General features: G+C 30.3%; 1 protein-coding gene across 3 annotated transcripts in view; it reads right to left on the bottom strand.

Annotated features, from left to right (window-relative positions):
- LOC129984531 (adenylate cyclase type 2-like) overlaps nucleotides 1–22,446 on the bottom strand; it is a 126,587-nt gene that overhangs the window by 4,758 nt on the left and 99,383 nt on the right. For 2 of the 3 annotated variants that reach the window (XM_056094432.1, XM_056094433.1), the window contains 7 exons: nucleotides 21,998–22,111; nucleotides 13,081–13,250; nucleotides 8,781–8,865; nucleotides 8,465–8,638; nucleotides 7,159–7,302; nucleotides 2,488–2,580; nucleotides 509–635 (listed from right to left, as the gene is read on the bottom strand). In XM_056094432.1, coding sequence (XP_055950407.1) covers nucleotides 509–635; nucleotides 2,488–2,580; nucleotides 7,159–7,302; nucleotides 8,465–8,638; nucleotides 8,781–8,865; nucleotides 13,081–13,250; nucleotides 21,998–22,111 — 907 coding nt within the window. The remainder of the gene's footprint in view (nucleotides 1–508; nucleotides 636–2,487; nucleotides 2,581–7,158; nucleotides 7,303–8,464; nucleotides 8,639–8,780; nucleotides 8,866–13,080; nucleotides 13,251–21,997; nucleotides 22,112–22,446) is intronic. The other variant, XR_008785498.1, reaches the window with a different exon arrangement.

The raw sequence follows: 22,446 nt of genomic DNA, 5'->3' as shown, positions 1-22,446 counted from the left end.
TACCAATTCTCAATCCACTTATTCCTTGAGTTCAACTCAACGCTTGCGCTTCGCTGGACTGATCCAACTAATTCGTCGTTGACACACTATGCAACTGACATCAGCTTGGAAAGCCTACCTTTTATAGCTTTCGGTGCAAGGCATACAAAATTCTCGAACAATCAAGCACAATTCGTCTCCTTTTGATCCTATCGCTAAAAATCATGAAAATTCTAGTATCATCCATTTTATCGCTGAATTCGACACTAAGCCCGGGGTCATTGATCTGGCATCCGATCAGCATCCATTAGATCTGGCCGTAAAACTATCTTTTCTACGATGGAACCGTGGTGGGTGGCAACATTATAGATTCGGAACAATATTTTTTCTAGCGCTAGATCGAAATGTTATATTTTTGTATTATTCGTTAATGAATTGCTTAAATGATACTTTATTTCTGGCTAAGAAAAAAAAAATTGTAAGACTTTCACAAGAATGTCTTATACTTCTATTGAAATGCAGCTCTCACCTACTCTGAGTTGGAAGTCCTGCATGGCATCTTTGTTGAGTTCGCTGAGCCTTTCCATCATGCTGACTGCGAATTTAACTAACGTCACCACGTTCTCAATGGGGTTCTCCTCTGCTTGCAACGAGCCCTGAAATATAACCATGTTTTCATTAGATGAAAGTCATATGATTGATATACTAATATATTAATAAACCTTATAATTATTAAACCCTGTTGAAATCAGTGGCGGATTCAGGCATTTTGCTGTCGTTGGCAATTCTTTTTAAAAGAATGTGGAATAATTTTCTCGTCTCCTTCAATATTGCTTAAATTAGCATCATAAACTTTATTTTCTATTAGTTTATTTCTATTGTTTTATTTCTAACTGTGAGTAATTCCGAAATCGCAATGTTGGTATCAGAATTACCCTCTAAGAGGATAGGAGAAATAGTAATTAATGTAGAAAGCTTGCGGATTTTGAAAGAATGAAACGACCCAAATCAAACTTTGCTCCATATAATTGGAGAATCAAATCATTTTCATATATGACGGATTTGATACTGTGATGAAACGATGTATAAATGAGAAACGTATAGACGGTGTTTTATTGTTCTTTGAGATTTGTAATTTATTCAATTAAAAAATTATCAGCATTTGTATAATCACCGCAAAAAAAAAATTAATATGGAATCAGACCCATTTATATGTCAGCTTCTAGATATGAATTTTACTGTTCATTGTATTACATGCATTAAAATCTAAATTAATCTATAAAAGTATATGAACAAGTGGATGCATGATTGAATGCGTAGACGATGTTGGGGTAATTTATATTCATATATCTCTTGTTGAAAAAATATGAATGCTGCTTGCGGATGGATTTCATAATGTTAAATTTATATGATGAGATGATACTATTTTATATTCTTCGAAATATTGTATAATATCTAAACTTCGATCAAGGTTGTATTATAAAAATAGTAAAATTGTACCGAACTTCATAAAAACTGAACGACGAAGTTTATTATATATTTATCTCATGCAAAATTTGGGGGTTGGAACGGAGTATGACTCGACCCTACGCCTATTGGAGTGTTTTAACTCCTTCGTTTACGAAGAAAAAATATTATAATCGTCACAAAAATTCGAATTCCATATTTTGACGAATTTTTACATTTTAGAGCCCCTTGAGTCCAAACATCACATTTTTGAAATTATATTTCCTTGTGAATTCAAGAACTTAAAAACACTTTTTGAACTAAAGGGTGATAAATGTGATTTTGATTTATTGTGTAGTTTTTAAACAGATTTGTAGATTTTATGAAATACTTGTCAAGATCGATTTACAGGAAATCTATCTGTCTGAGTATGATAACTACAAAATTTAAAAAGCTAAATGGATGAAATTTAACATTTAAAGCGTAGATATGTATCAAATTTTAAACTAAAGGCTCTGATCAAAGGATTGAACGTCTATCAATTTGTACTTTCCCGTGCATGTAAAAACGATAACTCAAAAATTCAACGATTTGAATTAACGAACTTTAGAATACAATTTAAGCATTTAAAGTGCAGATATTTATCAAATTTTGAACCCAGTCTATCGGTTGACTGTCTGTGAATCTGTCCTTTTACTTGCATATAAATATGATAACTCAAAGACAGACGTCTTACATAAAAAGAATTTGGTATGAAATCTTGTGACTGCAATTATAATTCTGTGCCAAATTTTGTTTTCAATAGGTTGGGAAAAGGAATCAAAATGCTCTTAGATTTTTTTTTTTCCGTGCTACTTACTCTACGAAGCAAAAAAAAAAAAAAAAAAAAAAAAATCCTAGGAATCTCTGAAATTAAAAATAAGAGCACTCGTGAATTTCACGGCCCTGTCTAATTGCCACAATTTTTGAAATAATATTGTATGAATATGCCAAAACTTTTCGGCGAAATATACTCCCCCCCCCCTTTTCAACAAGTGTTAGTTTAAATAAAGAAAAACAGACCCTATCTTGCGCTTGTAAACCACATGCTGCCATATAGGTGCTTCCAATTGTTTTGATTTTTTCGACACCTTGGAACTCTCTCTCCCCAAGTATCTGTAAAATAAAAGCATTTTAAAATTTATATATCTATATCTATACTTATAATAAAGCTCAATGTGTGTGTGTGTGTGTGTGTGTGTGTGTGTGTGTGTGTGTGTGTGTGTTGGCGCTCTACAGGCCAGACCGTTTGACATACAGCTACCAAATTTGGTACATGTATACCTTGGAGGATGGGAATGTGCACCTGGGGTTTCTTTTTTCGAATTTTTAATTAGAATTTTAATTATTAATTAAAAACTAACTTTCCCGCCAAAAAAATCTTCCATTTTCCCCACCGCCAACTTTTCCGCCAAAAAAAATCTTCCATTATCCCCAGCGCCAAACGAGAAAGGCTTCAGTTTTTTTTTCTCCCAACAGTAATGAGGCTAGGGTTAAAATTTTTCGGCGGATTATTTCAATCGGTTCTGTTTATTTTCTTAATGTTTGATGCATTTAAAATTAAACATTGTTAATGAATCGATCTTTCAGATTCATTCTGAAGTACTTTTGAATTAAAATAAAACAGAATAAAGGAAATTAAAAATTTCTAATCCGCATAGCGTTACCCCAACTGGCGTAGAAAAAATCACGTATTTGCGTTACGTAACCGGCGAAGAAAATTCACGCATGCGCATTCTGTTCTGATTGTTGCCATGACAACGTTATCAATGGAAGATTTAAATTATTTTTGGGTTAGTTGCATGCTTTTGTAAGTAAATTGTATTTATGTTAGTTATATATTTTTTGTATATGCTTATAGTTTTAAGTACATCGTTTTTTAAGTAGTTTTTTAAAACCTGTTTTCAACCGTTTATTTTAAACGATTCGTTTTATTTTCTTAGTGTTTGATGCATTTAAATTTAAACATTGTTAATTAATCGATCTGCTCATAATGAATCTAAGAAAATTTTGTTGACCAACTCTTGAGATATTACATAAATTTAAAAAGATATTCTTTAGTGCCCATAAAGTTTAAACGCTGAGTGACTCTATTTTCAGTAATCAGATTATAAAAAAAGGCTTTGTTTCAGTAAAAAATATTATTATATTAATTGAAGATAAATTCTTTCCACTTTAATTTAAAGCATAAATTCTACGGGTGCTAACAGAAAATGAAAGAGATACATATTACGTTATGACTGAAGACCTTTATAATATTATGAATGAATTATATGATAATCAAAATTTGAAGTTTTAAAATATTTTGATGAAGAAGCTATTAAAGTAGAAATTGCATAAAATATTTAATTATTAAAATTTTAACGAACATTAAGATTGGCGAACCGGCTGGTCGCCAAAGGCGGCTAGTATATATATATATATCTTGAATTGAAATATTTTAAATAATTAAATTCTATGACAGAAAGGAAGAAAGCGGATTTAACATGTTTGGAAGCTGAATTATTTATTATATTATGAGGATGTAATCATAACTAATCTTATCCAGTTGTTAATTTAATGCTTTTAATAATATGCATATATTTCCAACTGAAAAAATATTTAAAGGATGTGAAAAACTATTTTTTTATATATTTTTGTGTCGATAAATGTATGTACTAAATTTTTATATAGTTGTCTGATCTTGTGATTCATTTTAGTTAGGTACTCTTGATACACCAGCATTTTAAATAAAATAAAAGTTCCACATTTTTGCGACTAAAATTTACTGACTCCTGTAACTTTTGAATTTTATCACTTTAAGCCAATCAACAGGCACTTTTAGGAAGCTCCTTTCATTAATTGGCTGATCTTCCTATTGGCGACCATTGAAATTGTTCTAAAATCATCAAAAGTAATTATGTTTGAAGTTTCATAATTCAGTCAATTTTAGTAGAATTTTTTTCTTTAAAACATAAGTGTGTCAAAGATATTTTGTGGACTATATTTTTATAAGGGACTATATAAAAATATAGTCTAATTTTTTCAGAATTCATTTATTGACTCAAACAGCATAAAACATAAATTAACATAAGCCAGATTCTCAACTTGTTGAATATATATCATTTATTTATTTATAAATATCATTATTATATTTGCTATATCATTTATTATAGCATTTTAAAGACTTATCGAACATATTTTAAAGGTGCATCTAATTCCATAAAAATTTATCCTAATATTTAAATTATTTAAGATATTGCATCTTTTTAAAAGTCGATGTGAGTTTTGACCCAAAAGACGACCATTGAAAATGGCTCAAAAGTGCTTTGAATGAAGATAATCTTTGATTAATGGAGTACCACTTCAGAAATTAATCATTCTACTTTTGCGTCACAATTTGTAAGTTATCATGTGAGAACATTAATATTTTTAAGTCATTATTTGTCTTAATTAATTTATTAACCAGTTTAAACCTGTTTGAAACAATCACGAGACTTCTCTATCAGTATCTATCCCCTCTCTCTCTATATATAATTTTTGTAACTTTTCATTTTCAATTTTTCTAGCTGATCAACAAAGTTTTGGAGCTCGACCGATTTTGAGATGAAATAACAGCTATGATGTCGTAGTTCTACGTCAACCTTTTAAAAACGCATCTGCTTTCAAAGAAGCATACGTAATAATAAGGCAATACTGGTAAAAGCAGGTCAGCCTTTTAAGAACTCATCTGCTTTGAAAGAAGCATACATGATAATAATAATGCAATACAGGTAGAAGCAGGTAAAAACATGCATGCGATTAAAAGATGATGATGAAAATGGTCATTTATGCTTTATTCAATGACTACGCGATTTCGAGTCTCAATATTCATTGCCTACGCGATTTCGAGCTTCAAAATCCCCTAACGAAAACAACATCATGTTCTCACATGATAAAAAAAGAAAGGAAACTGATTACTTTTAATTAGCTTAATTGTTAATTAGCTAGGAAATAGCATCATCATAACTAAATACAGTTATAATGTTGTATATTAACACGATTGATATATAACATATTAAGTGCCACGTCAATCATCGTTGATTGAAGTTAAATTTTCCGCACATATCGTTGACGGTCATCGGTAACTGATAGCTTAAAGTAGGATGTGAAATAAAAAAAAACATTCTATTAATAAATAAAGAAATGTATCTAAATTTTCATCATCAAAATACTTTAATGGGTTGCATAAAATACCTTAGTATCTTGTGTACAAGATGAATCCAAACATCGAGAAAATCGGCAGAGATCGTGGGCCAAATGGAAAAGAAGACAATACGGCGAGGGTCTTAACATGTTAAATATAATTGTATAGTAAAATAATTGTTAAAGAAAAGCAGGCATGTGAGCAAAAATACTGACTCGATATGTGCTATTCAATCCGATGCCTTCGGAGTCATGGCCGTGCTGGATTTCCGACCATCCATATAATTTTAACTAGAATACCCAATACAAATTATAATTTGATTCAATGACATATAAAAAAAGTTGTAATAGGGCTGCTTGATGGTAAGAAAGAAATACACATGAGCATTATTGATCTCCGGTATCATATTTCATTCTTGATTCGTTTGTCTTCTTCAAAAAATCATGAACAGATTCACGACTTCTGCAGAGTTGTGGCTTTTATTGGAAGAGTCAATTTTATAATTGTATTTAATGCTTTAGAAGCCTATTTCCACGAGACTTTATATTCATATCTATTCATTGTTTTTTACTCCATTTGATTCTATCTCTGAACATGGACTCTTCGATTGAAATTGACTCACTTTTGTCAATTTCATTCCAGTCAATAAGTTTCACATTGGTCCATCTGTGAAAGATATGTTTGGTACAGCCTTCTTCTTGTGTATAGCCTACCACCTCACCACCACTTCACGTAGCAGTATCGATAGGATTTGTTGTGGCCAACTGCTATCTTTAGCATAGTCTATCTGTAACAGTGACTGACTCATCAAACTGACATCTTTTTCGAGACAATTGGCCCCTAGTCACAAGGTAGTCAATCACTGATCTTCCGCTTCATACCTCGTTCACCTATCTTCCTATTAAACAAGGAACTGGCCATCACTTAAAGAAAATCTCAAAATTCTCAGTATTTCTCCAAATTATCGTTTCACAACAGAAATCCAAACACTTTTAAATTTTCAAACAGTTGTTAAAAAACTGACAATTTTTAATGCCATGTCCTTCAGAATTTTAAGATTATCTGGGTCCATCAGTACTGTACTTAAGTCATCATTTTCAGCTTTCAGATTATTTCTTAACTCCGAGATTTTCATGCATTCCTTTAAATAATGGTAAACAGTACCAATTCCTGCCCAGATGCATTTATTTTCCCGCATTCTTCCAAATGTTTGGTAAATCTTCTTCTAAATCTAGCACCACATTTCGAGCATCAATGGAAATCCGAAAGTGGCTTGTTTGGTGATTTACAAAATGTGCCGAACGGATAAATGCCGGAATAAAGAACGCCGGTACATATTAAAAACGCAATCAACTGGAAAGTAAGAAATTATAGAAATTTTTTTGATAAACCACCAGAAGTCATTTGAAAATTATAAATCCATTGACATATGAAATTCTATTCTTCAATATTAGATTCAACAGTCAAACAGAACTGGCATATTTGACAAGGATGAGTTCACAGTTCAGAATAAAACTATCTGTACTTACCAAATCAAAATCGCATATGATTTCGTTGAGGAGTTGGATGCAACGCAACCCCTCTTCGTTTTGTCCGTCTTCGTAGTAAAAATCAGCGAAGCTAGGAATGGAAGCGAACAATACGGCCACAGCACAACGTTCTTCGTGGTAAGCCTAATTGCATGGGGGGAAACATGTTACGATTGTCATTCTGTCAAGTAATTTTCGAAGTATCAAATGAAAAATTCATGTATTCATTTATCTCGGATTAACTTATGAAATAATTATATTTTTATAATAAAAAATAAATAGTTTAATACATTTGTGCAATCGTAGGGAGATCTAGTATGTGGTTTTCTAGAATCTTGTTATACGTTACTGTAAAACTAATTCAATAATATTCCTAACATGAAAAAAAAAATTCCCTCCCCTCAGTTTTTAAATTAATTAAAATATAAAAACAATTACATTTTAGAAGTCTATATTTAATTTGAGAGAAATTTAGACTTATGGAGAAAGAGAAATATGTTTCCTTTTTTAAATAATAAACTTAATAGTCAAAAAATAAAGAAATAAAAATTAGAATATTTTTCCATTTGTAATACCACTTTTTTCTATAATTCAGAAGTAAAGACTACACAAGTTATAATTAACTTTATATTAATTAATTATAATTGCAACTAATTTATAAAAAAACATCTTATAATTGAGGTCATATTTCGAACCTCAGAGTAATATGCATAATTCATTAAACATTGATATGGCTAATATTTCATCAGAAAAAAGGTATTTTCAATTTATTTTAGTAGTTCTTTCTGTTCCTTTCTAAGTCGAAGTTGCACTTGTCGACAAATCAAAGCGAATAATAGTACGCGTGATTAGCAAAATCATTGTGACTGAATGCTGTATAACTAGGTAAATGCAATAACACAGTTTTTCTATTTTTGAATGAATTTGCATTTATAAAATAAATATTTCCGTTTAAATTTTTGGTACCCCTTCAGTTTAAAATTAAATATATATCTGTAATTTTTGTAAATCGAAGAATGCAAGAGAAATATTTCATTAATCGATGATTTTTTTTTATATGGAGGCTGTACAGAAATTAATATTTAAAAACATTTTACTAAGCAGAAACCAAACGACTTTTATAAAAATTCTCACTTTTAAAAAAAAAATAAAACCTTGTAATCGAAATTATATATTTAACACAATGTTTAGTTAGATAAACGATTGCACCATATTTTAGAACACTTTGTATAAATAAACAAATAAATGTAAATTGAAAATATAATTAAAATAAGTATAAACAGCAAAAAGAAATGGTAGGTCTTACTTCTATTCTTTGGCTATCTTCTTCTAATTGTTTATTGAGATAGAATCGAGACACATGAGGAGGCAAGATGTTGTGTAACAGAATTCTGTTGATCATCTCCATGGTTCTGGCTTCTTCTTGCTCGGCTTTTAGCTTCACTTTCATTAAATAATCCAATCGACAAATGTACTCCACCTAAAAGTCCAGAAATAACCCAAAATATAAATAAATAAATAATGTATTAGAAATCGGAATGAGAAATAATTGGTTAAATTTAAAGAACGGTATTAATTGTTTTCAGCAGCATATGTATATATTTTGTTTGTTTGTTTCTTACCTGCCTGTCTAGGATGTGCAAAATCAGAAGGACAAACGTTAAGTAATAGCAGTGACTGCGGTCTGTTGGCAAATCAAATTCTTCCCTGAAAAAAGTGGCGGATATTACAGATTTACATACTTTTTAATAATTTTCAATCACATTTTTTTCCCTTAAAGTTCCAAAATTTGTTAAACTGTAGAAGAATTTAATATACTTTTACAAGCCTTAAAGTTGTTTCCCAGCACGGTTAGTTCTATCAACAGAAAGATCGATTTACAATCATCTATATTGGATGCTGCTCGGGTCCAAGCCAGTGAGCCCAGGGGTTGGCAATAAACCTGGCGATTATTTGGCGATTTGGCCTGGAATTTATTGACAAAATAGATAATACTGGAAATTTCGAGAATTTTAACGATCCGTCCAATAGGAATTGAGATACGCCCAGAAGGTTCTCGTCCCGCCTCCCGGGAACTATAAAAGGACAACAGTTACAAGCTGCAGGGAATTAAACCAGATCGAAATCGTAGACAAGTAACGAGTGTCCGAGAAGATAGCGAAGCAACGGAGGAGTGCCAGCGTTGTGTGTAGCCCAAGCTATTGCTGAACTGGGATGTGTGCCAAGTCCTATTGTCTATTGTGGAAGCAGCATCAAGTTGTGTGTGTGGTCATTTTGTAATGACCACACACACAACTTGATCATTTTGTAATGAGTCGGCAGTTGGATACAGCTAAAGCGAGGAGACAGAGAGAACTTCAGCCGTTTGGAGAGACCGTAGAGCGAAGCTCCGAGGATCCCCTCTCCTGCTGGATTCTGTCTGGCCGCTTTGTGTGCTGTGAACGATTACTATTTATGAGCTGCTGTTTGCCGTAGTGTACTGTCTTGTGTGTATGTCTCGGCTATATATAGTTGTCGTCTTTGTATTCGTCGTCTGTGTCTTTGTGTTTAATAAACGTCATTGTTGTTTTCTACTGAGGCCTGCTGATTGTGTTCTCGCACCATACACCCACTACAGGCAAACCCGGTGAAGTACATAATAATACTAAAATATCGATCAAAAATAAAATGATTGGAATTTTGTGTTTTTATCTTATTGTAAGAAAATTTATCGAGTAACTAATTATTATTGGTATTCAAAAGAAATTTCATTAAATTATGATAAAAGTCTATATTTTATTTTTATTTCTTGAGCATTTAAAAAATCATCTATTTCTGGCAAAAATATTTTAAGAAATTAATACAATTGTTTTGAGTAATGGCAAACTTTGGAATATTCACAATTTCCCCCCAATAGCAACGACTAACATATAAATACTGTATTGATAGCCCAAAATGTCGCCTGCTTTAGTTATTTATGCAAATAATCATCAATAATGTTTGTGTATAGAACTGTAGTTTCTCTTAGAATTATGTTGCTGGATTGTCTTTAAAGGGCGACTTCTTGCAGAATTCTTCACTTGAAGCACAATAAACACTTATAAATGTAGTGGAATTGGAGAGCCGTCACCGGCATCCTAGCTACCTCATCTTACGAAACGGAAACTAGTATTAGAATTTGAGCACTATGTAGGTATCGACAACCTACCGAAATAATATCCGATTATATATGAGAACTGTTAGGGAACAAGAAAAAAAATTCTTTTCAATGCTTCCATTGTCTGTACTCATTTCTTCAACTTAATAGTTTTCTACTTCAATCATTTCTTGAAGATAACTCGCCTCTCCCAAACTAGAGGCTTAAAAAGATTTTCTGATGGATTATTATTTTACATAGCGTTATATTATTTCTGGAATTTCTTGCGATCATGAATTATTCATTCTTAGTAGAACTTTTTAAAGAATTTTATCGACTTTTACTTTGCAATTTTTTTCCAGTTATGACATAATAAACACATTCAGTTTACTTTTACTTTTAAGAAATTATCTTTGTGCTCTTGTAATTCACATTTTGACTCTTCTTTTTGTTTATCCTTTATTGCATGCAATTTATAGTTATTAAGTTGTTAAAGACTGCCTATAGGGCTTTTAAGATATTCAGAGATTTAATGTACACAACTTCTATGAAATCATAATGTTTTTGATTTTTAGATTCCTTTTTCTGTTCTCCTTAAGGGGACGGTTTGCGATCCTCTGACTAAGAATCTTCAATGTTCTAAGGGGTTAAAGTGATGTTAATTTGAGAATAATATATTTCGAAATTGGGAAACTAGATTAGGTTCACTCTACAGAGCAGTGACTAATAATACAAACATTGTTATCTAGAGAGTCTTTTGTTAATGGATCAAGAAACTCAGATGGTTGATATAGTAGATATCCTCGCTACATTGCGGCTGGAGGAACAAAAATTGCAGTGGAACAGATGTCGCAAACCACGCTGAGAGGATGATAATCGTCAGAAATGCGCGCAGGTTCAACAGCATACTGGAACAATGAAGAATAAAAGGATTTACTTGATAGATTATTACTTATTGGAAATAATGACCGACATCGACATTGTACAGTCTTCACTGAAATAAGATTTCTTGATGTGCTCGAAGATACCAGCCATGCTTATCTGCCGCAGTGACTATAATCCACACTATGAGATCCTCCGTTGTTCCCATTTGCACAAACGAGTGATTTAACCCTTAACTGGGGAAGTGAAATTTTAGGACTTAACTGGGGAGGTGCGGTCTACGAGACCGCATTTCATTTACACTCAAATTAAATTTTCTAATGAATGTATTAGTATGAAAAACTGCCAATATATTTTGCAGATATTTTTCTTGATATATAGATATGTTTTAGAAATTTTTCAAAATATATTATCATTGAAAAAGTAAATACGTTAGAACATACATTTTCTTCTCAAATTACATGTTACAATAAATAATATTCTTGAAAAAGCATATTATTTTTTCATCTTAAATAAAATCATATTTATTTTTACAGTATATGAAGGTATATAGAAGACAATATAATGTAAAATTCAACAATTATATGAAAAATAAAAAAAATGACAATAGGTAAAATTGGTCCTTTTTTTATCGGCTTAAGTGACTTTCACAGCGCGGTTTTCTAGGGCATTTTAGACTTATAGGTTAAGAGCTAGCATAAAAATCAACCTATAAATTCTGTATATATATCTCTTGGTATATTAATATATTTTATAAATTTTTCAAAATACATTATCGCTAGAAAAATTAATTATGTTTGAACATACATATCAAAATCAGTTGAATGCGAACTTTCATCGAAAAACTCTTCTGTACAATTATCCTTATCACTAAAATCACTTTCTGCTTCATTTAAAAGTATTTGGAGGACTGCTTCATAATAAGATCAATAAACTGGATGATATTTCGGGTCCCAAGTTTTAGTGCCATCTGCTAAGCCTTGTTTATCACTGGGACACTAACAGGGAGATGCGGTCTTAGAGACCGCGCTCGAAGAAATATCTGAATTATTTTAAAAAGCATCTGCTGAAATCGGTTGAAAAAGTGAACGTGTATTGAAGGTCACAAAACAGGAAGCTACAAGGTCAATCCATTCAATTGAGCTAAAAGTAGAATAGGGGTGACAGAAAATCCATCGCTAGCGGTCCCACAGACCGCACGTCCCCAGTTAAGGGTAAACTTGAACCCATTGGAAAAAAGTACACAGATAAAGATCTAGCAAACAAGGAAGTCAAACAATGGGTGCGCATATCCAATCTACCTCCTTGGGTTCATAACATCTAAGTGAGTACTAACCTCGAGCGGAAAATGTAGAGTAGCACCGGCATTCATGAAACACATGCCTTACTGCACTATGACTGGTGTACTTTGCAAAGTTTCCGGGAAGATGTGTTACAGAAACACAAGATACATTCTTCCATTCAGGTGTTCGGGCAACAAATACGGTCCCAATTATTTCTTTCTACTTGCACGTTGATTGTAAAACTCTGAGAGATCTTCACTGTAACTGGCATGAGAATAATCCATCGCTTACATGTATGCATTATGTGTGTTGACAATGCCTTTTTGGATTCATGCGTCTTTCATCCCTTTAATGTAGCTTGGGATGCCATGTTTCATTTAAATTTTTGAACCTCCTGGTGCCTACTAACAACCCTTTGTGTTTATTAGTTCGTTAATAGACGCCCTGTATATCTTTCTTTTCCATTCTCAGACTAAATAAGTAATGATAATTTGTACTTTTTAAGCAAATTAACCAATGTGCAAAAATTAGTGTTAGAAAACTAACTAATCAGCAAAAATTAGTGTTAACAAACTAACTAATCAGCAAAAATTAGTGTTAACAAACTAACTAATCAGCAAAAATGAGTGACAGTAAACTGACCAATCAGCTAGCTTGGCCGCTTGTTGCCTGAAGACTTCTTCACTCCTGACGTCAATGATATACCAATAAGCTGCTAGTGACACACTGTTCACCACCAACTTGAGAAGAAAGTGGATCCTTAGAAAGACGGACGTGGTGGTCATCGCTAGGACAGCACTCAGAGTGTAGAACTATGCGTAAGAATCAATAAAATAAACAAACAAACAAAAAAAAGGTTTAATTAGTGGCACTTGTTTAGGTAATAAATTCCAAAATTATATAAAGTACATCACAATTCAATTTTTTATGAAAAAATAGGCTTTATTAACACAAATGCCCAACAATATCTTTATGATATTTACACGACGTTATATATAATATCAAGCAACGTCAAGGGGATATCTGTCAGATATATCTAATTACTCTTTATTAATCAAAATAGTCTATTAATCAAAGTAATCTTTTATAATCAAAATAGTCTATTATTCAAAATAATCTTTTATAATCAAAATAGTCTTTATTGACACAAATACCCAACAATGCTGTTACGATACCCTGATGATGTTATCCGGCATTTAGAATATCAAACAGTGTCATGGGGATATCTTTCAGACAGATCTAATTCGTCTTTATTAATCAAAATAATCTTTTATAATCAAAATAATCTTTTATAATCAAAATAATCTATTAATCAAAATAATCTTTATTAATCAAAATAGTCTATTAATAAAAATAATCTTTTATTATCAAAATAGTCTATTAATCAAAATAATCTTTTATAATCAAAATAATCTTTTATAATCAAAATAATCTTTTATAATCAAAATAATCTTTTATAATCAAAATAGTCTTTATTGACACAAATACCCAACAATGCTGTTACGATACCCTGATGATGTTATCCGGCATTTAGAATATCAAACAGCGTCATGGGGATATCTTTCAGACAGATCTAATTCGTCTTTATTAATCAAAATAATCTTTTATAATCAAAATAATCTATTAATCAAAATAATCTTTATTAATCAAAATAGTCTATTAATCAAAATAATCTTTTATCATCAAAATAATCTATTAATCAAAATAATCTTTTATCATCAAAATAATCTATTAATCAAAATAATCTTTTATAATCAAAATAATCTATTAATCAAAATAATCTTTATTAATCAAAATAGTCTATTAATCAAAATAATCTTTTATAATCAAAATAGTCTATTAATCAAAATAATCTTTTATAATCAAAATAGTCTTTTATAATCAAAAAAATCTTTTATAATCAAAATAGTCTTTTATAATCAAAATAGTCTTTATTGACACAAATACCCAACAATGCTGTTACGATACCCTGATGATGTTATCCGGCATTTAGAATATCAAACAGCGTCATGGGGATATCTTTCAGACAGATCTAATTCGTCTTTATTATCAAAATAATCTTTTATAATCAAAATAATCTATTAATCAAAATAATCTTTATTAATCAAAATAATCTTTTATAATCAAAATAATCTATTAATCAAAATAATCTATTAATCAAAATAATCTTTATTAATCAAAATAGTCTATTAATAAAAATAATCTTTTATCATCAAAATAATCTATTAATCAAAATAGTCTATTAATCAAAATAATCTTTTATTATCAAAAAAATCTTTTATAATCAAAATAATCTTTTATAATGAAAATAGTCTTTATTGACACAAATACCCAACAATGCTGTTACGATACCCTGATGATGTTATCGGGCCTCTAGAATATCAAACAGCGTCATGGGGATATCTTTCAGACAGATCTAATTCGTCTTTATTAATCAAAATAATCTTTTATAATCAAAATAATCTATTAATCAAAATAATCTTTATTAATCAAAATAGTCTATTAATAAAAATAATCTTTTATTATCAAAATAGTCTATTAATAAAAATAATCTTTTATAATCAAAATAGTCTATTAATCAAAATAATCTTTTATAATCAAAATAGTCTATTAATCAAAATAATCTTTTATAATCAAAATAATCTTTTATAATCAAAATAATCTTTTATAATCAAAATAGTCTTTATTGACACAAATACCCAACAATGCTGTTACGATACCCTGATGATGTTATCCGGCATTTAGAATATCAAACAGCGTCATGGGGATATCTTTCAGACAGATCTAATTCGTCTTTATTAATCAAAATAATCTTTTATAATCAAAATAATCTATTAATCAAAATAATCTTTATTAATCAAAATAGTCTATTAATCAAAATAATCTTTTATAATCAAAATAATCTTTTATAATCAAAATAATCTTTTATAATCAAAATAGTCTTTTATAATCAAAATAGTCTTTTATAATCAAAATAGTCTTTTATAATCAAAATAGTCTTTATTGACACAAATACCCAACAATGCTGTTACGATACCCTGATGATGTTATCCGGCATTTAGAATATCAAACAGCGTCATGGGGATATCTTTCAGACAGATCTAATTCGTCTTTATTAATCAAAATAATCTTTTATAATCAAAATAATCTATTAATCAAAATAATCTTTATTAATCAAAATAATCTTTTATATACAAAATAATCTATTAATCAAAATAATCTTTATTAATCAAAATAGTCTATTAATAAAAATAATCTTTTATCATCAAAATAATCTATTAATCAAAATAATCTTTTATAATCAAAATAGTCTATTAATCAAAATAATCTTTTATAATCAAAATAATCTTTTATAATCAAAATAATCTTTTATAATGAATATAGTCTTTATTGACACAAATACCCAACAATGCTGTTACGATACCCTGATGATGTTATCCGGCATTTAGAATATCAAACAGCGTCATGGGGATATCTTTCAGACAGATCTAATTCGTCTTTATTAATCAAAATAATCTTTTATAATCAAAATAATCTATTAATCAAAATAATCTTTATTAATCAAAATAATCTTTTATATACAAAATAATCTATTAATCAAAATAATCTTTATTAATCAAAATAGTCTATTAATAAAAATAATCTTTTATCATCAAAATAATCTATTAATCAAAATAATCTTTTATAATCAAAATAGTCTATTAATCAAAATAATCTTTTATAATCAAAATAATCTTTTATAATCAAAATAATCTTTTATAATCAAAATAGTCTTTTATAATCAAAATAGTCTTTTATAATCAAAATAGTCTTTATTGACACAAATACCCAACAATGCTGTTACGATACCCTGATGATGTTATCCGGCATTTAGAATATCAAACAGCGTCATGGGGATATCTTTCAGACAGATCTAATTCGTCTTTATTAATCAAAATAATCTTTTATAATCAAAATAATCTATTAATCAAAATAATCTTTATTAATCAAAATAATCTTTTATATACAAAATAATCTATTAATCAAAATAATCTTTATTAATCAAAATAGTCTATTAATAAAAATAATCTTTTATCATCAAAATAATCTATTAATCAAAATAATCTTTTATAATCAAAATAGTCTATTAATCAAAATAATCTTTTATAATCAAAATAATCTTTTATAATCAAAATAATCTTTTATAATGAATATAGTCTTTATTGACACAAATACCCAACAATGCTGTTACGATACCCTGATGATGTTATCCGGCATTTAGAATATCAAACAGCGTCATGGGGATATCTTTCAGACAGATCTAATTCGTCTTTATTAATCAAAATAATCTTTTATAATCAAAATAATCTATTAATCAAAATAATCTTTATTAATCAAAATAGTCTATTAATAAAAATAATCTTTTATTATCAAAATAGTCTATTAATCAAAATATTCTTTTATAATCAAAATAGTCTATTAATCAAAATATTCTTTTATAATCAAAATAGTCTATTAATCAAAATAATCTTTTATTATCAAAATAATCTTTTATAATCAAAATAATTTTTTATAATCAAAATAATCTTTTATAATCAAAATAGTCTTTATTAACACAAATGCTAAATAATATTATTACGATATCCTCACGATGTTATCTGGCATTTAGAATATCAAACAAAGTCATGGAATATTCTTTAGTATTTGGTGTTAATAGGGATAGTCTGCCTCTGATGAGCTGACGGATGTGACACGAGAATTGCGAAACACCAGGCGAGTCTATTTCAATAAATTATGAGATGGTCGTGTATCAAAGTTTATTAGATCTGACCGCGTTTCATTCCTTTCTTTCATGTGATTGAAAATACATCAGCAATGAGAAATAAAGACAAATGCACCTTCAACAAAATCGTATTCGTAACAACCTTATTATTTCTATGCTATCCTTTATCTGTTTCATATTTCCCTCCCTCTCAACAAATGCTATCGTCTCTTTAGGGTTGAAAATAAGCTTTCCACTCTACAGAATCACACTGTTGTTTTAGATTAATGTATATAAAATGAGTTTATGATATTGTAAAGCCGCAGTTCTAATTGAGATATAAGTTGAGTCGTTGCATGCGGTCCATTCATATCGAGTGTTTTCAATATTTTCTGTCAAAGATAATTTCAAATTATACTCTAAATCGGAATTGCAGATCGAAAAAATCATTTTTTTTTTCATTTGAAAAGGGCATTTATTTCTCCATGCGCTATTAAAAAATACTTTGTAAACGTATCTGGGATTTTTTTTATTATCTGACTTTGATTTAAGAAGGACACTGTGGATATTGGAAGGGTTCAAATTTTGTCTGTAAACAGTATGGATTTAAATAACATTATTGATATTTTTGGAGAAACAAAAAACAAAACATTTGAACAAAATAGAATACCCCCTCTTTTAAACAACTTATCTATCATGCACAACCTAAGTGCATGAAAAATTTTAGTTCATTATTAATAAGTAAGCTCATTATTAATGTATGAGAAATGAATCAGTGATTCTAAATTTCTTTTATTCCTTCCTGTCAAATCCATTATATTTTATATGTTGATGGGTTATGCATTTGTAAATCATAAAACAGGATTGGTCTATTGTTTCCTAACATAGCTCCACAATGCCCAGATTTCCCGTTTCCAGACAGAAAACAACTAATGGCAGCCATTTCAATTCAGCAGAAGTCATCTAGCCACAACTTTTTCACGTACCTTCTATAGAAGGTGTTACACATTTTTTTCTTCGCTTAGAACTGTAAACCCTGGATAATTCGTGACTACCGAAAGTGCTTTGATTTTTATTTCCAAAGTCGATCACAAGGAGTCGTGCTTTGTAATATAGTAAAGAGTACCAAATATATATATTGGACGCCTTTTTTCGGACCGATTGAAATTAGAATTTGACTTAGAATTATAATTTTAGTGAAAAAAAAACACATACCAAACTTCCTTTATATAGATTGTTGCGAATTGTGTGTTATTTTAATGAAACTCTTGCCAAAATATACAGCCATAGCCTTTTCGTGGATTTAGCAACAATTTAACAGAAATTTGTACTTCAAATCTGTATGGTAAGAGATATTAACTAGTTTATTAACGTTTTGTAGCTCTTATGTTCCTACGTTTTATAGAAATATTTACATTCAGTGTAAAAGTCGCATTCCATCTGTCTATTTTAATTTTTTTTTTTTTTTTTTTTTTTTTTTAGCTTGCTTTCAAAAAATGTGACTTTAGACGCAGGAAGTTCTAAAATGTACAGATTTATCAAACTCTCGTTTTTGACGATTACAATACTTCCTTCTTAAATTCTTTGCATTTGAAAAAGTGAAGAAGGTACAAAAAAGCAAAAATTCGATGATGATCTTGGTAATTGTGGCGATGACAGGGCATAAGGAAAATATTCTAGGAAGAATATGAAGTATTTGAATGACCGAATTTAGCCAAAATACCAATGTTTTAAATAATTCAAAGTATAATGAGTGAATTGATTAAAAAGTGATTTATTAGAAGTATTTTATAATTATTAAATTATAATATTTAATAATAACATTGCAATGCAAAAATATTAGAATGGTCTTAATATTTTCGGCTCGACTTACGAATAATATTCGTTTACTAAAACTGAATTTATGGGAGATTTTTTCCTCCCACCGGAGGTACCTCGTAATTGAGAATGAGAAACTTCCGACATGGTTGTGGGTTCTCGCCACTCTTTTGGGTACACGAAAAAGTAGGGATATGGCTCTTGTTATCGACGTACTTCCTTAGTGAAGGGTTGTACCGTGGCTGGTGATGGCCCTTAGGACTCAACCACAGTTCCCACTAGTGTTGCTGTTGAGGCGGTCCGGTCATTCAAATTTTTCCGGAGGGTCGGAGTAGCCAGTTTGTGATTGCGTTTGTGGTTGCCAAATGCAATCATAACAATTTTGTATTTGCAATTCTAAAGATCATTTGTAACCATTTCGTGTAACTATCTAAGTTGAGAATGTTTGTCGATTTTTTGGCCATTAGGCAGGATTTTATCGCACTTGTCCAGAAACAGCTCATTAATCTTAAATTTTTCCTCAATATTTATATCAATAATTGGAATCATACGAAAGGGTTAAGTAGTGGAGAACGCTCGAATCTTATATAAAATGTTTTCAAGCGTAGGATTTTCCTATCGCTTAAACATTAGGCATTGTCATGACCCTACTTTACTATTTAAGAATGAACAATCTGCTCTTAAATAGATCTTTAACTTTATAGAGAAAAACATAAATAACATCTTATGAAAGTGTAAACAAATGTTCATGAATATTTACTAAAAGATGTATCGTGAGATGTAAAATTAAATTCTACTGAAGTTTTGCAAACAAATAATTCTAAGAAATGTTTTTACTCATTTCGTTCCTTTTTCATGAATACACAAAGATCTTACATTTAACAATATCATTTAAGCAAAATAAAATTTTAAAGAGCACGCTTCAAAGTCATAGGATGAAAAACATGTTTTTAAAACGAATGAAAAACATATTCACTCATAGTGACTTTAAAATTCCTAGTGCTATTATTCTAAATAGGAAAACAATGTGCACTAAAAGCGTAACGTGACTTGAAGCTACTAACCCGTCATAATCGATTGTTGAGAATTATAATAAAAAGCAAGAAGATAAACTCTCCGACAAGCCGCATCTTATAGTTTTGTTGACTGGCTTCAAGATAATATCACGTACTCCCTTTATGAAGACATAAAAATGCTTTTAAGAAAAACTTTCTAATATTCAGTTCGGTATTGTCTAAATTATTCATAACCGTAACCATATATCATAGCTGACTCCATTAACAAGAGAGTCAAAGATTAACGTTAAAAGGCTTTTTTTTGTCTGCGTTTAACGTAGATTCTCATTTGAATTTCAAACTAGTATAAGCGAGTATTCTTTAATGTTTATTTTTATAAGGCTCGAGATAGGGTTGGGATGATAGCCTTTTTGTTGTACCAGATACACGCTGATAGTGATACTCGATTGTACCTGATAGTTTTTTAGTTGATACAGCCAGTAACCGTTTCTTTTAACGCAAAAATGAAATTGGGTACTTAGTGAATATGAATTCTCACACATGCTCAGAGATTAGTACTTGATATCGATACCAATACGATTTCGATTAATTCCTTCGAAAGAAGTATTGATGACGATGTGCCAGTGCCTGCGTTTCAACAGTGATTGACGAATGAGTGAAAAGAGGACAGAGAGTATTCTTTAATGGATATGGTTATGATGTTTGAAATAGGAATGGGATGATAGCAATTTTGCAATACCTCTTACCTCCTACCTATCGTCGTTGATATCGATTGTATCTTATAGTTTTGTACCTGAAGCAGCTAGTGAACTAACTCTTTTCTTCCAGAATGAAATTGAGTACTTGAATCGCACACATGCTCCAAAGTTAATATCTGATATTGATATGTGCATGATTCAAATTCATTCTTTCGAAAGAGGTATTGATGACGATATGCCACTAGGTTTTGACAGTGATTGATGAATGGGTGAGAAGAAGAAAGGAAAGGCTTTGCTGATACATTTATTATAGAAGAAAGTAAGGATTCTTTAGTGGCATGTGCACCGCAACAGGCAGTAAAGAGCAATAATGGATACGGACAAATTATATAACTTGAAGTAATCAGGCCAATAAGAAGAAGACACTTTTACAGAACCTTGAATATATTTTTTCCACGGGAAGGTATGGTTTGCGTGATCGGTGAAAAGCACACCCTTTCGAATTCAGAAAGTGTGTGAAGCTTTTCCTAAGAGATTCTGATAGGAATTTCTTTGACATGTGTAGAGTTAGGAATCATAGACTGGCTGCTCCGACCCGTAGGTAGGCACACGGAAAAACTTGAATGACCGGACCGCCGCAACAGCAACTCTGGCGACTGAGTCCTAATGGCCATCACCGGCCACGGTACGACACTTCCTTAAAGAAGTACGTCCTGTAATCGATGGGAGGAGCCAGACCTCCCACCTTTTCCTGTACCCACATAGGTGGCGAAAACCACATAGGTGGCGAGAACCAACCACCATAGCAGAAACTTCTCATCCTCAATTACGAGGTGCCCCTTCCATGTGGGACTGGGGATTTAGGAATAGGAATATCAAGTTTCTTAGGAAGTTATGTGGTTGGGGTTAAAGAATTTTATCCCTTCGCTAGCAGTGTGAGAAGTAAAGAGTTAGCAATTTTTTAGAGAGCGTGTTAGATATAATTAAATAAAAAATGGGATTTGGATCAGGAAATGCTAGAAAATTTTAGAATAATTTAATGTGGGCAAATTTATGATAAGAATATTAAGAATAATTTGTATTGTATATACAAATTTTAGTTTATATATATATATATATATATATATATATATATATATATATATATAAAACTTAAGTAAAATAAAAATAATTAATTTGTTTAAGAGTCATTTAGTTGCCATGACATTCTTTATCATTTAATTAAGCATTTCTGTAATCTTCTATAAAACATGGTGAAAATTCTGAAAGCCAACCATTGAACTTACCCAAGGATATTCACAATTCGGAATCTTTGTATCATCGGCTATGTGCGTAACATTCCCAAGTGTGTTATTATGATGTTGAAAAGGCTGGAAGAAGCTACTGTCTAGACATTCATTCTGGAAATAAAGTAAAAAACACGCGTGGACTTTTAAAATCTTTCTTCAAAATCCAGATGTTTATTTACAGATATTTCAAGAAAAATCAATTGAAGAGAAACTGCAGGGAATATTTTCTTTTTCAGTATGATAATAATTCAGACTGACATACTTAGTGTGATGAAAGCCGGAACTTTTTTACATTCTTTCTAATAAATATACTTGTGTATAATTAATCGCATACCATTGGCGAAAGAACCTATTATCGTAGCATATTTGACGATTAATCGCTGAAATATAGTTGAAACGTAAGTGCAAGAAACTCGATGTATATTTCAAACTCATTTTTTTCCAGG

Source organism: Argiope bruennichi, chromosome 9 (genome assembly GCF_947563725.1).
Source record: "Argiope bruennichi chromosome 9, qqArgBrue1.1, whole genome shotgun sequence".
NCBI lineage: Eukaryota > Metazoa > Arthropoda > Arachnida > Araneae > Araneidae > Argiope > Argiope bruennichi.
This window is presented reverse-complemented; position numbering and strand designations above follow the sequence as displayed.